Source organism: Lissotriton vulgaris, unplaced genomic scaffold (assembly GCF_964263255.1).
Source record: "Lissotriton vulgaris unplaced genomic scaffold, aLisVul1.2 SCAFFOLD_1221, whole genome shotgun sequence".
NCBI lineage: Eukaryota > Metazoa > Chordata > Amphibia > Caudata > Salamandridae > Lissotriton > Lissotriton vulgaris.
The window spans coordinates 320,281-333,866 of NW_028246228.1; the positions used below are offsets into that span (position 1 = coordinate 320,281).

Genomic DNA, 13,586 nt, shown 5'->3' on the forward strand with positions numbered 1-13,586 from the left:
ACGACCGAGAAGATCACCTGTGAGGAAGGAGAAATCTCACCACAGGAGAAGGAGAACTCCATCATCCTCTTCTTCATCTTCATCTAGATCTTCTAAAGGGGATTACTCTCCAACGCTGGCAGACAGCCCTCGCTCCAGAGCTTCCCCGATTGACGACGTCAACACGTATCTGGATGTCTTACAAAGGGGGGCTCACAAACTTAATATAGAGATGGCTGTTCCAGAGGTGTCCACTACTGTGATTTTTGAGACCCTTCGTCACAAATCATATACCCGGCCTTTACTCCCATTGGTTCCAGGGATAATGGACCCAATCAAAGAGGTTTTCCTCACGCCAGCAACGATCAAGGCAGTACCGGCACGTATCCAGAAGAAATATAGGCCGGCCGAATCAGATCCTATCTTTAAGGGAGAGCCTGCGGCGGACTCAGTCATTGTAGCCTCAGCTAAAAAGAATCACACAGTCGCTCCTTCTTCTTCGGTCCCTCCTGACAAAGACAGCAAGACGCAAGATTCTTGGGGACGCAGGGTATGCAGCACTGCAGCTTCATCCCTGAAAGTCTCTAGTGCATCAGCCCTTCTGGGAAGGTACGATAGAGCCCTATGGGACTCCATGGAACGATTCAAGGAGAAATTGCCCAAGGAGGACCAGAAGGACTTTGAGGAGACAGTGACGGAGGGCTGTTTGGTGGCGAACCAAATGATTAGTTCATCAGCAGATAACGCCCTTCTATCAGGACATGCCTACTCACATGGGGTATGTGCGAGGAGATCATCTTGGCTGCGTTTAACTGGTCTCAAACCAGATGCCCAGCAGCGCATCCTCATTCTACCTTTTTACGGATCTTCACTCTTCGGGGAGCATGCCGATCAGGAAATGACCCGCATGAAGACAGAGTTGGACACAGTGAAGGCGGTTGGTCTGGAGAAAAAGAAAGAGCTGTTCAAACGACGCTTCAAGACCAACAAGAACCGGGGAGGCCAACAGAGGGTTCAAACCCCTCAATGGTCTTAAAACAAGCCACAAGGAAAGGCGCAATACAGAGGAGGAAAATCGGGCAGAGGCGGACATCATCAGTCCTCTACCACGCCTAGAGGAGGCAAGGCCTGAGCAGTGGCTTCCTCTGGCGCCGTTACCCACTCCAGTGGGAGGAAGTGCTTCGCAACACCTGGCAGAGTGGGTCAGCATCACAAAAGATCGGTGGGTGTTGAATATACTGCGCAATGGATATGCGCTACGTTCCTGGAAGAGACCACAACCGATTCCTCCAAAAAAGACTCGCTCGTACCATCTAAAACTCCTCAAAAGGGAGGTGAACGTCCTCTTAGAGAAAAACGCAATCGAAGAGGTACCCCCATCCCAAAGGGGGAGAGGAGTGTATTCAAGATATTTTCTAGTCCCCAAAAGAGACCAAGAGGACAAGTTCAGACCGATTTTGGATCTACGAACACTCAACAAGGTGGTGGTCAAAGAGAAGTTTCGCATGCTGGCACTTCATCAGATATGTCCTCATCTACAAATTGGAGATTGGATGTGTTCGGTGGATTTACAAGACGCGTACTTCCACATTCCTATAACACCAGGTCATCGGAAGTACTTGAGATTCCTGGTAGGGAACAAGCATTACCAGTACAAAGTGCTTCCCTTCGGTCTCAAATCCGCACCAAGGGTATTCACCAAATGCATGGCAGTGGTAGCGGCATGTCTTCACAAAAGAGGTCTCTTTGTGTACCCATATCTAGATGACTGGCTCTTGAAGAGTCCGTCCCCTCGTCAAGCCACCAAACACTGTCACTTGTGTCTCCAACAACTACACAGGCTCGGCCTCCACGTGAACATAGAAAAGTCAGTCCTGCAGCCCACGCAAACTATCCACTATCTGGGAGCAGTTCTAGACACAAAGTTAGGAAGAGCGTTTCCTTCGCAGGAGAGACTATCTTCCATGGGGAAGAAATGCAAAAAGTTACTTCAGTTTCCTCGTCCAAAGGTGCGAGAAGTAGCATCTCTACTGGGCTCCATGGCGTCCTGCATCTTCCTAATACCGAACGCCAGGTTGAGGATGCGGCCTCTACAAGAGTCTGTGGAAGATCAGTGGGACCAAGCGACAGGAGATTGGGAGGATCGAATCATCCTGTCTCAAGCAGCATTGACCTCCATACAGTGGTGGACTCGCCCTCGGAATGTCCTGCAGGGAGTCCCTTTTCAGCAACCTCTTTCTTCGCTGTCTGTGGTAACGGACGCATCTCTGGAAGGCTGGGGTGCTCACATGGGTCATCTTCAGATTCAAGGTCGTTGGTCGACCAACCTCCAGACATACCACATCAACATGCTGGAGCTTCGAGCAGTTCATCTGGCGCTCAAAGCGTTCCTTCCAGGAATAACAACGGACAAAATCCTGGTTCAGACGGACAACACTACAACTATGTTCTATCTGAACAAGCAGGGTGGAACTCGATCTCGCCCTCTGTCTCTGGAGGCCCAGACAATCTGGCACTGGCTTCTGGCTCTGGGACTGTCGGTGGTGGCAGTGCACCTCCCAGGCGAGCTAAACACAAAAGCAGACGCACTCAGCAGGCACTTTGAAGATCAGCCAGACTGGGTGCTAAACGACGAAGTAGTCGAAGAACTCTTCCGTTGCTGGGGTCGTCCAGACATAGACTTATTTGCGGACGACGAAACCGCCAAATGCCACGCCTTCGCGTCCAGGTTCCACCGGTCAGGGACGCAAGTGAACGCTCTCCTGCTGGAGTGGACAGGAATGTTCGCCTATGCGTTTCCTCCTCTGGCACTGATTCCGAAGGTGGTGGCCAAGCTCATCAGATCGAGCATGAACATGATCCTGATTGCTCCGGATTGGCCGCGACAATGGTGGTATCCAGACCTGTTACATCTGTCGCTGTGTCCACACAGACGCCTGCCGTGCAGGCCAGACCTGTTGAGCAAAATGAACGGGAGGATCCTGCATCCCAACCTCCCGTCGCTGAACCTGACTGCATGGCTCCTGAGGTCTTGCAATATGGAAACTTAAATCTGCCTCCGGAATGTATGCATATTTTAAGAGAGGCAAAGAGACCTTCCACAAGGGCGTCTTATGTGTTCAAGTGGAAAAGATTTTTCATTTGGTGTAAGGACCATGGCTTTGATCCCACCAAAGGACAAGAAGAGGTAGTCCTTCCATACCTCCTTTACTTGGCTACATCAGGGTTGAAATACGCTTCTATTAGGGTTCATCTATCCGCCATAGTAGCGTACAGGAAATCACCTACACAAACATCGTTTTTTCAAGTCCCAGTGTTTAAGGATTTCCTTCAGGGGTTAAAGAAGGTCTATCCCCCTGTGAGAAATCCTTCTCCTCCCTGGGAGTTGAACCTGGTTCTCTCCAGGCTGATGTCTTCACCGTTTGAGCCTATACACAAGGCCTCCTTGCAGCATCTCACTTGGAAGGCGGCCTTCTTGGTGGCAATAACCTCTGCTCGCAGGGTTAGCGAGATACAAGCACTCTGCACCAAGGAACCTTACACTGTGTTTCACCACAACAGAGTGGTAATGAGGGCTCATCCATCTTTCCTTCCAAAGGTGGTCTAGGATTTTCATATAAATCAAACGATTACCCTTCCTTCGTTCTTTCCTAACCCATCGACCCCAGCTGAGAGGTCGTTGCACTCGTTAGATCTTAAACGGGTACTAAAGTTTTACCTAGAAAAGACGAAGGACACCAGAAAGACAGACCAACTCTTTGTCAATTATGGTTCAATGAGGACGGGGTTTGCAGCAAACAAAAGATCCATCTCCAGATGGATTGTCTCCTGTATCAGGCTAGCATACCAGCTGGCTGGCAAACCTTTGTTACAATCACCCAAAGCTCATTCCACTAGAGGGAAAGCAGCCACAATAGCGTTTTTACATGACATTCCTATGTCAGAAATATGCAAGGCTGCAACATGGAAATCAGTCCATACCTTTACAAGGCATTATTGCCTAGAGTCTGATTCCAGAGCGGAGTCTCAAGTAGGGCAAGCCTCCTTGAGAAACTTTCTATTTGGGTAGAATAAGGCCTACTTTTTGGGCCTACGAATATGAATGTTATCTGTTGATTCCTTTGCCCGCAGGGATGAGGTGAGGCTCGCTACTCTATTCTAATGCTTATGACTATTGATGAGGATCCCCTGGAAGAGAAGGATTAGTTACTTACCTGTAATCCTAGTTCTCTTCCAGGGGTATCCTCATCAAAGTCATAAGCAACCCTCCCGCCTCCCCGGGCAAAGGACTTTGTTTATTAAGTAGGAGATGTTTTAACCTGTTATTACCATGGTTTGGTTTTCAGTCTCCGAAAAGAACAACTGACCTAACTGTAACCCCTGAGGCATGATGGGAAGCTAGGGGCAGAGGTGCCTTAAAGGCACAGCGTCAGTTTTAGTACTTTCAGCTACAGGTTAGCTTTTCAGTCTTTTTAGACTGGGTATTTGCAATGCAGCCTGGGAGCTGTATATGCTTACAGTGTGTTATAAGAATTTCTACTGCATTCTAAGCATTAAAACAGTTTCTAAACAAGCATTGGTGTTGTTTCTCATGTTTCTAATGCAAATACACATGTATGGTGGAAATTCTTCACAGCATATTCCAGCTCTACTGTTTTATTTGGCTGCAATTGCTTATTTTTATGTATATATATATATATGTCTATATATATGTGGGGCACATATAATATATTGTTTCCGGGGTCCCGCGCATGGGCGGGAATATTCTAATGCATATGACTTTGATGAGGATACCCCTGGAAGAGAACTAGGATTACAGGTAAGTAACTAATCCTTCTGAACCTAAAACCTCAAAATTACCAACCAAAGATGACATCCCATAACCACTAAATCTTAGCTAAATCAACAAAGCTAAGCATAAATATGAAGGATATAGCTTAAACGGCTAAGCCCAAACACTCACTCACTTCTAGGAGTTCAAACTAGGTGTTAGGCTTTCTACCCCCCTGTCTGATCTACTAGAAGTACAGCCTTAGTCTAAAATTGCAAACTTACCCCCTTGGTAAACTCTTAAACCTGAATCCATAAACTAAATATTATGTTTGCAAGTCTAAACAAGCAATTTTGAACCGTAATATGACATAGCCGTGCGTCAAACTTTAAACTTGTTTTGTTTCCAAAAATAAAATCCCAAAGTGAAATTTTTTTTAAATAGAAAAAGAAATAACCTACAACACCATAAGAGGATTTTTTAATAGCGTGGGGATCATGTTGCAGAATTTACTGCCCGTTATTGCCAGGTAATGGCAGTGACTGACATTGAAACTGACCATATCTTCATCCACTCTAAATAAGAAGGGGGAGGCTAATACGTGGCCACACCAGCCTTGCTGCCGCAGTGTCAGGTCTTAGCCTCAACCACTAAGCCACAACCTTGGCACTGAAACTTCCGTACTTAGTCCCCTTAACCTACGTCTACATCTAAACATCTTTACATTAAGCCCCTGTCTCTTCTATTTTTGAACTTTAAACTTTAGCCTACATTCTTGACTAAGCCCACAAATCCTTGATCTGGATTATTTATTCCATAACAATTATACACATCATATGTGTGGAATTTTATTTATAAAAACTTTCAATTGTAATGAGCCCTATTGAGTTTATAATAAATAATATTGGTCAAAACACTAGCAATATCTGAACAAATAGAATAAGGATTAGAATGTCCAATGTAATTGGATGTTTCCACCACTACCTTAGCACTGCCTAGTCATTCTATATTATAAATATTGATTATTTAGCCTTGCATGTGATCCGGACTTCTGAGAGTTGCCGTCTCTGCCTACCATGCACTAACTACTGCATAAAGTCCCTGTGATTCTATAGCAGTTCCCTATTAATGGGCCTTGAAATGTCCCGGAGGCTGCAGAGGGACTATGAAAATACTAATAGATTAATGTTTAATGCCAAGTGCATTTGAGTTCCTCCGGACTGAGTGGTACTCCATTCATCTGGAAGCTGGGAAGGAGTTGGTTTCAGCCGGGACATGTATTTGTCTATTTGCCATGGACGTTTTGGCTAAGTTCTAACAACTATTCTGTTTTCCCTTGAAGGTGTGAATGCTATGACTACCTTTTTGACATCGCAGTCCAGATGAAACAGCATGGACTGGATCCCGCTGAATGCCCAACTGAAGAGAAAGGGATCGAATAAAGCTTCAGAACACTCGCATGTCTGGACACTTTATTCCTGTTTTGGTGTGGGTCTTTTGGTGGAGTCAAAGATGGATGTTTCATTCCCCCTTCATTGTATGTCCTCGTAGCACATGGATTCATAAATCTAGGATGTGGGTATGGTTTGCCCAAGGTATTGGACTTCTACATAGAGAGCCCTCATTTCCATAAACATCAGGCCCACTCCGGGGGAGTGTAGGACTCTGTATCCTGATCAATAGGTTTTTGTAATGGGAAATTATGGCTTTCCTCCCCCCCCCCCTCACCCCCGCCCCCGCATCATGATACCTTGACATTTGAATACCTCTATTAGTAGAGCACAAATAGTGTGAACAAACACCGTTGTACTTGGGTTCACCAGTCCTGGAGTCGGCCCTACAGTGTTAACCCATCCTGGATATATTTTTAATGTTTTTTTAACTGGAAAATGCAATATTTAATTTAAAAACAAATATAATACGCTAACAAGAAGGAACTGCTTTTTGAGTGCTTCATTTGGTCCAGTACATAATTGCCTCTTACTTGTTCAATCGAAGTGTTGCTTGGGAATATTAGTTTGAGTGGAATATTAAGGACCATAAAGTGTGTTGTAAGAGGTTCCGCCAACACTGTGCAAAGCAGTAGAGGCAATACAAGTGCTTACAGTTTGAAAACCATTGCTAACTAGTGTCTACTTAATTGCCACAAACAAATTTGTTGGAGAATGGAGTTATAGAGATTATATAAAATTTAACCATTTTCTTATATTTTCATTCAACTATTACTATCCTTCTTTACTGTCCTTCAGTGAATGGTTCTACTCTTCCCTTAGTAGACCCACAAAATGACCACTGACCATTCATAATTGTGAGTCAAAGGGGATTAGGGAATCTTCTTAGCAGGGAGTGTTATTGAATTATATATATTTAGACAGACTGAAATAGATACCTCCCGATTGCTACAGATGAACACTTAGTTTTGGGGATGAGAACGGTCCATTTTATTGTGCATGTGTGTTATTGACACTTTTAAACATCAACTCTGCTCGGCATATTGAAAGTGGAGTTGATGGATGCCCAATGTTAGAACCCAAGGCGGTCTCCATTTCAGCTGTAATATTGGACTGTGCACCTAACAAAGTTGTACTAGTTCCACCCTTTGACAGTAGAAATTGTTGGCTGGGCCATTGCATTTTTGGGTGTTATGGATCACGGTTGTATAGTTTTATCCAAAGTATTGGTCACTGCGTTAGATTCTATGAGGACGGCTTCCAAGTGCAGATTATTTGGTAGTCTTATAGCCAAAGTCTTCTCAGTCCGGGTGATAGTGAGACTATTGATGATCAAAACATGTACTGTTATGGCATCTGTACCCCTCCTCCAAGACTACTTCGATGAGGTGATTTCTTTTATGTAGTTTATTTCGATGTGCCTGAGGTCAAAACAAGTGTGTATTCTTTAAAAAGTAATTAATACAATGATCACTAATATAAGACAACCACATGGTGCTTTGTTACTTTAACAAGTGGCTGCTCTTAGCATCCCAACCTAATTCACTTTGCACACCAGGGGATAATCTGGCCAAAACACATACAAAAACAGGGAGCTCTGCTATTTTTAATGCTCTTTGTTAGCTTGGGTGAATATTTGCTTGGACTCGTTCTCAAGAAAGAACATCTGATGCCTCCAAAGTAGGAAATGTTCTTCGCTCACCATGGCTGACATCATGATAGTGTTCTTGACAACCAAACAGCATCTGTAATTTGTAACTTTCAGATTCATCTCACAAATTACAAAAATTCAGTGGGAAAAAATATCTGACAGAAATAGATTGCTGACTTTGATTCATTAGTACTTCATTGTGTGGAAGTAGCAGATAGGAGTCTGTAAATAGTGGCTAATCAAATTTGTTTTTAATTTCTATTTGGGGATTTGTAGCACTGTTTATCCCATTATTAATTCAGAATAATACAAAAGATAATGCAAAAAAAAATCCTGGACAGGATGAGCTGCTGTTGCGTGAATTGTGAAATATGAAAGCTTTTGGGACTACTTAAGCCTGGTTCATCGTTATATGCTGAATCAGAGAGGCATGTAGAAAAAAATCTTAATAAAACGTTAGTATAACTTGAAAGTGAGCTTGTTATGGGTTGAGGTGAACAGGGCTTGATTTACATTTGGAGGCGATTGAAGCCCTGTTAATAAAGTTGTTTGAAGTCTTAAAAGTGCTGGACGACGCAATATCCTCTAGTCTATTCTGATTAGTCTGACCATTGTTTTGCTTTACTCTGCATGCTCTCCCATCATTCAACACAATATTAGACGCAAGTGTGTTATGGTAAGTCATGAATAAACAGAGATGTTCTTGTTAAGCCATTGGCACAAGCACAAAGAGCTGCCTCAGAGTCTGGTCTGTTTTTATTGCGAATTCCCCAAAGCAGCTAATGGGCAAATATTGGTGACTAGTATCTCTTCTCACCCAGGAGACCACCAGCAGTGTTGGGTTAAGGGAGTCCCTTTGCTCTTGTGGTGCTTTGCATCTTCTTCCTTTGTACATATGTGGATATATACCCCTTAAGTTTACTTGTCCTATCTTTAGGAAATAAATCTGTTGTTGTTTCAAACTAGGCTTACCATAATTTAATACATTTTTGTCATATTGTCTTGTATTTTTATTTGATCTTATCATAATGCATTTTAAAGGAATAAACAAATAAAACGTAAAAATTGTATGTCTATAAATCTATATTGGGATGAGTTAGTGATTGTGGTGCAGATATTTTTATTTTATTTTTGTTAACAAATGTGAGTGTTCTGCTTTCTGCCGAGCAGTGGTGAAGTTAGTCCAACAAGAACATTCAAGGGTTTTGCAGTCTTAAGTTCATCAGACTTGAGCCATGTGCACAGAGAGATGGATTGGATGTAGGCGAGCTGGTAGTGTTCTACATCTACCGGATATTAACACTTGCCTCTTATTCGTTAGATTGTGTTCATCAGTGGAGTAAATGATCTTTCTGCTGTCCTCCCTATTCCACCACCTTGAATATTGTTGGTAAGATCTAGATAGGGTTAGTCAGCGATGGAGCCAAGTATAGCAATTTCCCGGGTAATGTAATATGGAAATATTCATGGGCTAAATACAGTCATTATTTAACTTCACTAGTCTGCCGCCCTCATGCCTCCCACCTATTGGTTTCCCTCTGGTTACATCCCCCCGCCAGTTTTTTAATTTTTCTCACTATCTGTTGCTACTTCCTTATTTTCTGACTGCTTATTTGTTTCATTTTGTCCCGTTACCTTCGTGTCCCATCCAAGATTTGTCCTCCATTATTAATGCTCCTCTCGCTTCAGTTTATAACAGGCCACTGAGATGAGAATCCATAGCTGAGGTTGTAGCACAGAAGAGTAAATTCTGCATCCCCTTCTCCATGACATTTAAGTAGCAAGTGGTTTGGGCAAGAGGGTTGCAGGGAAGTCGGTGAGTCAATGATGATAGTTTCTTTTACATTCCCATTACGGTGCCCATTTTTAGAGGCACCACCGTAGGTCCACCACAAAAGCCCGCCAAACACGAAACTCTTAATTTGGTGGTCGGTGGGCACACAGGTTACCTGATGAAGGAGCTGACTGCTGTCATTACTGTCCGCTACTCTACCACCAAACTCTTAATCAGGCCCCAGAGCAGAAAACAATCAATCATTGCATTTCTAAAGCGCACTACATACCCGTTAGGGTCTCAAGGCGCTGGCGGGGGAGGCGGCTGTTACTGATCGAAAAGCCAGGTCTTGAGAAGTTTCCTGAAGGCAGCAGGTCCTGAGTCTGTCGTATGCTGTTAGGGAGAGCGTTCCAGGTCTTGGCGGCGAGGTAGGAGAAGGATCTGCGCCGGCGGTGGCTTTCCGGATACAAGAAATTGTGGCGAGGGCGAGGTTGGCTGAGCGGAGGCTTCGGGTGGGGGTGTAGGAGCTGAGTCGGTTGTTGAGGTATGTGGGTCCGGTGTTGTTTAGTGCTTTGTGTGCGTGGATGAGGAGTTTGAAGGTGATCCTCTTGTTGACGGGGAGCCAGTGCAGGCCTCTTAGGTGGGGTGTGATGTAGCTGCGTCGGGGGACGTCGAGGATCAGTCCTGCTGAGGCGTTCTGGATTCGTTGTAGTCGTCTCAGGAGCTTGGTTGTTGTTCCCGAGTAGAGGGCGTTCCCGTAGTCGAGTCTGCTGGTGATGAGGGCCTGGGTGATGGTTTTTCTCGTGTCGGGGGGGATCCATTTGAAGATCCTGCAGAGCATTCTGAGGGTGTTGAAGCAGGACTAGGAGACAGCGTTGACTTGCCTGGTCATGGAGAAGGTGGAGTAGAGGATCACTCCCAGGTTGCGTGCGTGGTCTATGGGTTCTGGGGCTGTACCTAGTGTTGTGAGCCACCAGGAGTCGTCCGTGGCTGATGGGGTGGGTCCGAGGATGAGGACCTCCGTCTTGTCTGAATTCAGCTTCAGTCTGCTGTCCTTCATCCAGTCGGCAACGGCCTTCATTCCTCTGTAGAGGTTGGGTTTGGCGGTGTGGGTGTCTTCGGTGAGGGATATGATCAGCTGGTTGTCGTTGGCGTAGGAGATGATGTTGAGGTTATGTTGTCGTGCGACGTGGGCGAGCAGTGCCATGTAGATATTGAACAGCGTTGGGCTGAGAGAGGATCTCTGTGGGATGCCACAGATGATCTCGGTGGTTTTGGAGCAGAAGGGTGGGAGGCGGACGCTCTGGGTTCTGCCGGAGAGGAAGGATGTGGTCCAGGTCCGGGCCTTCTCTTGAATTCCGGCATCATGGAGGCGTGCTGATAGGGTTTGGTGGCAGACTGTGTCAAAGGCTGCTAATAGGTGCAGGAGGATGAGGGCGGCTGTTTCTCCTTTGTCCATTAGGATCCTGATGTCCTCAGTGGCGGCGATGATGGCGGTCTCGTTGCTGTGGTTGCTGCGGAATCCGGATTGGGAAGGTTCCAGGGTGTTGTTATCTTCGAGGTAGCGGGTTAGCTGTTTGTTGACAATCTTCTCTGTCACTTTTGCTGGGAACGGGAGCAGGGAGATGGGCCAGTAGTTCTTGAGGTCCTTGGGGTCCGCCTTGGGCTTCTTCAGAAGGACGTTGATCTCGGCGTGCCTCCAGCTTTCCGGGAAGGTTGCTGTCTGGAAGGAACTGTTGATAATTTTCCGGAGGTGGGGCAATGGTTGTGCTGGCTTTGATCAAGACGTGGTGAGGGCAGGGGTCGGATGGGGATCCGGAGTGGATGGAGAGCATGGTTTTGATTTTGTCTTCTTCGCGGACGTGGGACCAGGCGGCTGGTGCGGGTGTTGATCACAGGGGTGGTGAACTCAGTGGTGGGTGTGCGGGGGATGTTGGAATTGAAGCTGTCGTGGATGTTGGCGATCTTGAGGTGAAAGAAGGTGGCCAGGGAGTCGCACAGGTCTTGCGATGGTGGGATGTCGTTAGTGTTGGAGAGTTCTTTCACGATGCTGAAGAGCTCTTTGGTGTTGTGTTCATTGTTGTCTAGGCGGTCTTTGAAGTCGGTCTTCTTGGTGGTCCTGATGAGTTGGTGGTGTCTGCGGGTGGCGCTTTTGTGGGCTGTCTGGTGTTCGGTCGTGGAGCCATTTCTTCTCCAGCTTCCGACAGGTGCACTTGGAGATCCGGAGGTCTTCGGTGAACCAGGTGGCTTTCTAGTTGGTGTGGTTGGTTGTGGAGGTCTTAAGAGGGGCGAGGATGTCGGCGCAGTCATTGATCCACTGTTGGAGGTTGGTCGCGGCGATATCTGGGTCGGTGGGGTCGGCAGGTGGTCTCAGGGCGAGGGTGGTAGTCAGTTGGTCCTTAATGACCTTGCCCCAGCAGCGGCGTGGTAGCTGGTGTGTGGCGGGTGTGGCGGGTTTCCTGAAGGTGAAGTGGACGCATCTGTGGTCGGTCCAGTGGGGTTCGGTGGTGTGGTTGAAGGAGATTTGGGGGCTGAGGAGAAGATGGGGTCCAGCGTGTGTCCAGCTGCAATGGTGTGTGTCGTCACAAGCTGTTTGAGTTCGAGGTTGGTGAGGTTGTCGATCAGGGCGGTGGAGTTGGCGTCGTTGATCTCGACGTGGAAGTTCAAGTCCCAGAGGAGGATGTAGTCAGCGGAGGCGAGGACGTGGGTGCTGACGAGGTCGACGATGGTGTCGCAGAACTGTGGTCGTGGTCCGGGTGGTCTGTAGACGAGTGTTCCTCTGAGGGTGGTGTTGGGGTCGGTGTGGATCTCGAAGTGCATGTGCTCTGCATAGGTGAGGGTGTCGTCGGTGTTGGTCGAGACTCTGAGGGTGTCTGTGTTGATAATGGCGATTCCCCCTCCAGCTCCGTTGGTGCGGTCTCTGCGGGAGATCTTGTAGCCCTGTGGGATGGCTGTTGCGATGTTTGGTGCTGAGGTGGCATTCGGCCAGGTCTGCGTCAGGAAGGCAACGTCGGGAGCGGTGGAGTCTAGGAGGTCCCAGAGTTCGATGGCGTGCTTGCGAGCGGAGCGGGTGTTGAGGAGGATGCAGCGGAGGTGGTTGGGTTCTCTGGCAGGTGGTTTGGAGGGCTGGATGCTGGTGAATCTGCAGTTCCGGCAGGCGAAGGGCCCTTGGGTGCGTTTCGGGGTGGCCCGGTAGCAGAGGTGGTCTCGTCCGGTGTTGAGTGCGTGGAGGGTGCTGGAGTCGTAGTGCAGTCTGGTGTTGCGGGGGGCGTGAGGTCCAGGGTTTCTGGCGCTGGACGCGGTCCAGGCACGGACGGGAGCAGACGAGCTTGCCGTTGGCGCGGCCACTGCGCGGCCTCGATAAGAGGGGCTGTTGGAGGGCGGAGCAGCTGGGAGTCGGGAGCGGGGTGGGGAATGGGACGGCAGGACCGCAGGGACGCAGCGGCGGGCAGATGGCACGGAGGGAGAAGGGGGGAGAAATGGGACACAGAAGGCAAAATGGGGGAAGGGGGGCAAAGAGAGGAAGAATAGCGGAAAAACAAGGGGGTGAAACCAGGCAATAGGTGGGAGAAGGGGCACAGGGAGCAAACGAGGGAAGGGACACAAGGGCACAAGGGTCAGCAGCGGAGAAAACAAGGAGGGAGCAGGTTACCAAAGGAGACCAGAAGGACTCACTCAGCACGAGGCAGGCAGCGGGAGCAAGGCGACAGCGTTACGGCGTCGCAGGAGGACCATGTAGCGGCTGGGGGGGGCGACCTACCTGCAGGCAGTGTCAAAGCTAACTAATTGTGCGCAATCTAAGTCATCTAGGAGGAAACTCAACTTTTGGGTAGAGCCAAAGCCCCTCTTAAAGTGTTTCTTATAGCGTTTTCTGTGGATCCCACAAGATCGTCACAAGCTGCACTGACCTAAAAATGGCAAAGAATCCTTTTAAAGGTTAAAGGGTAACTTTTTTAAGGT

General features: G+C 47.4%; 1 protein-coding gene across 1 annotated transcript in view; it reads left to right on the forward strand.

Annotated features, from left to right (window-relative positions):
• Nucleotides 1–8,917, forward strand: part of LOC147666024 (methylthioribulose-1-phosphate dehydratase-like) — a 266,831-nt gene extending 257,914 nt beyond the window's left edge. The window contains exon 15 of the mRNA XM_086949317.1: nucleotides 6,093–8,917. Within this exon, the coding sequence (XP_086805443.1) occupies nucleotides 6,093–6,192 (100 nt within the window). The 3' untranslated portion in view covers nucleotides 6,193–8,917. The remainder of the gene's footprint in view (nucleotides 1–6,092) is intronic.
• Nucleotides 8,918–13,586: the final 4,669 nt, after the last annotated feature.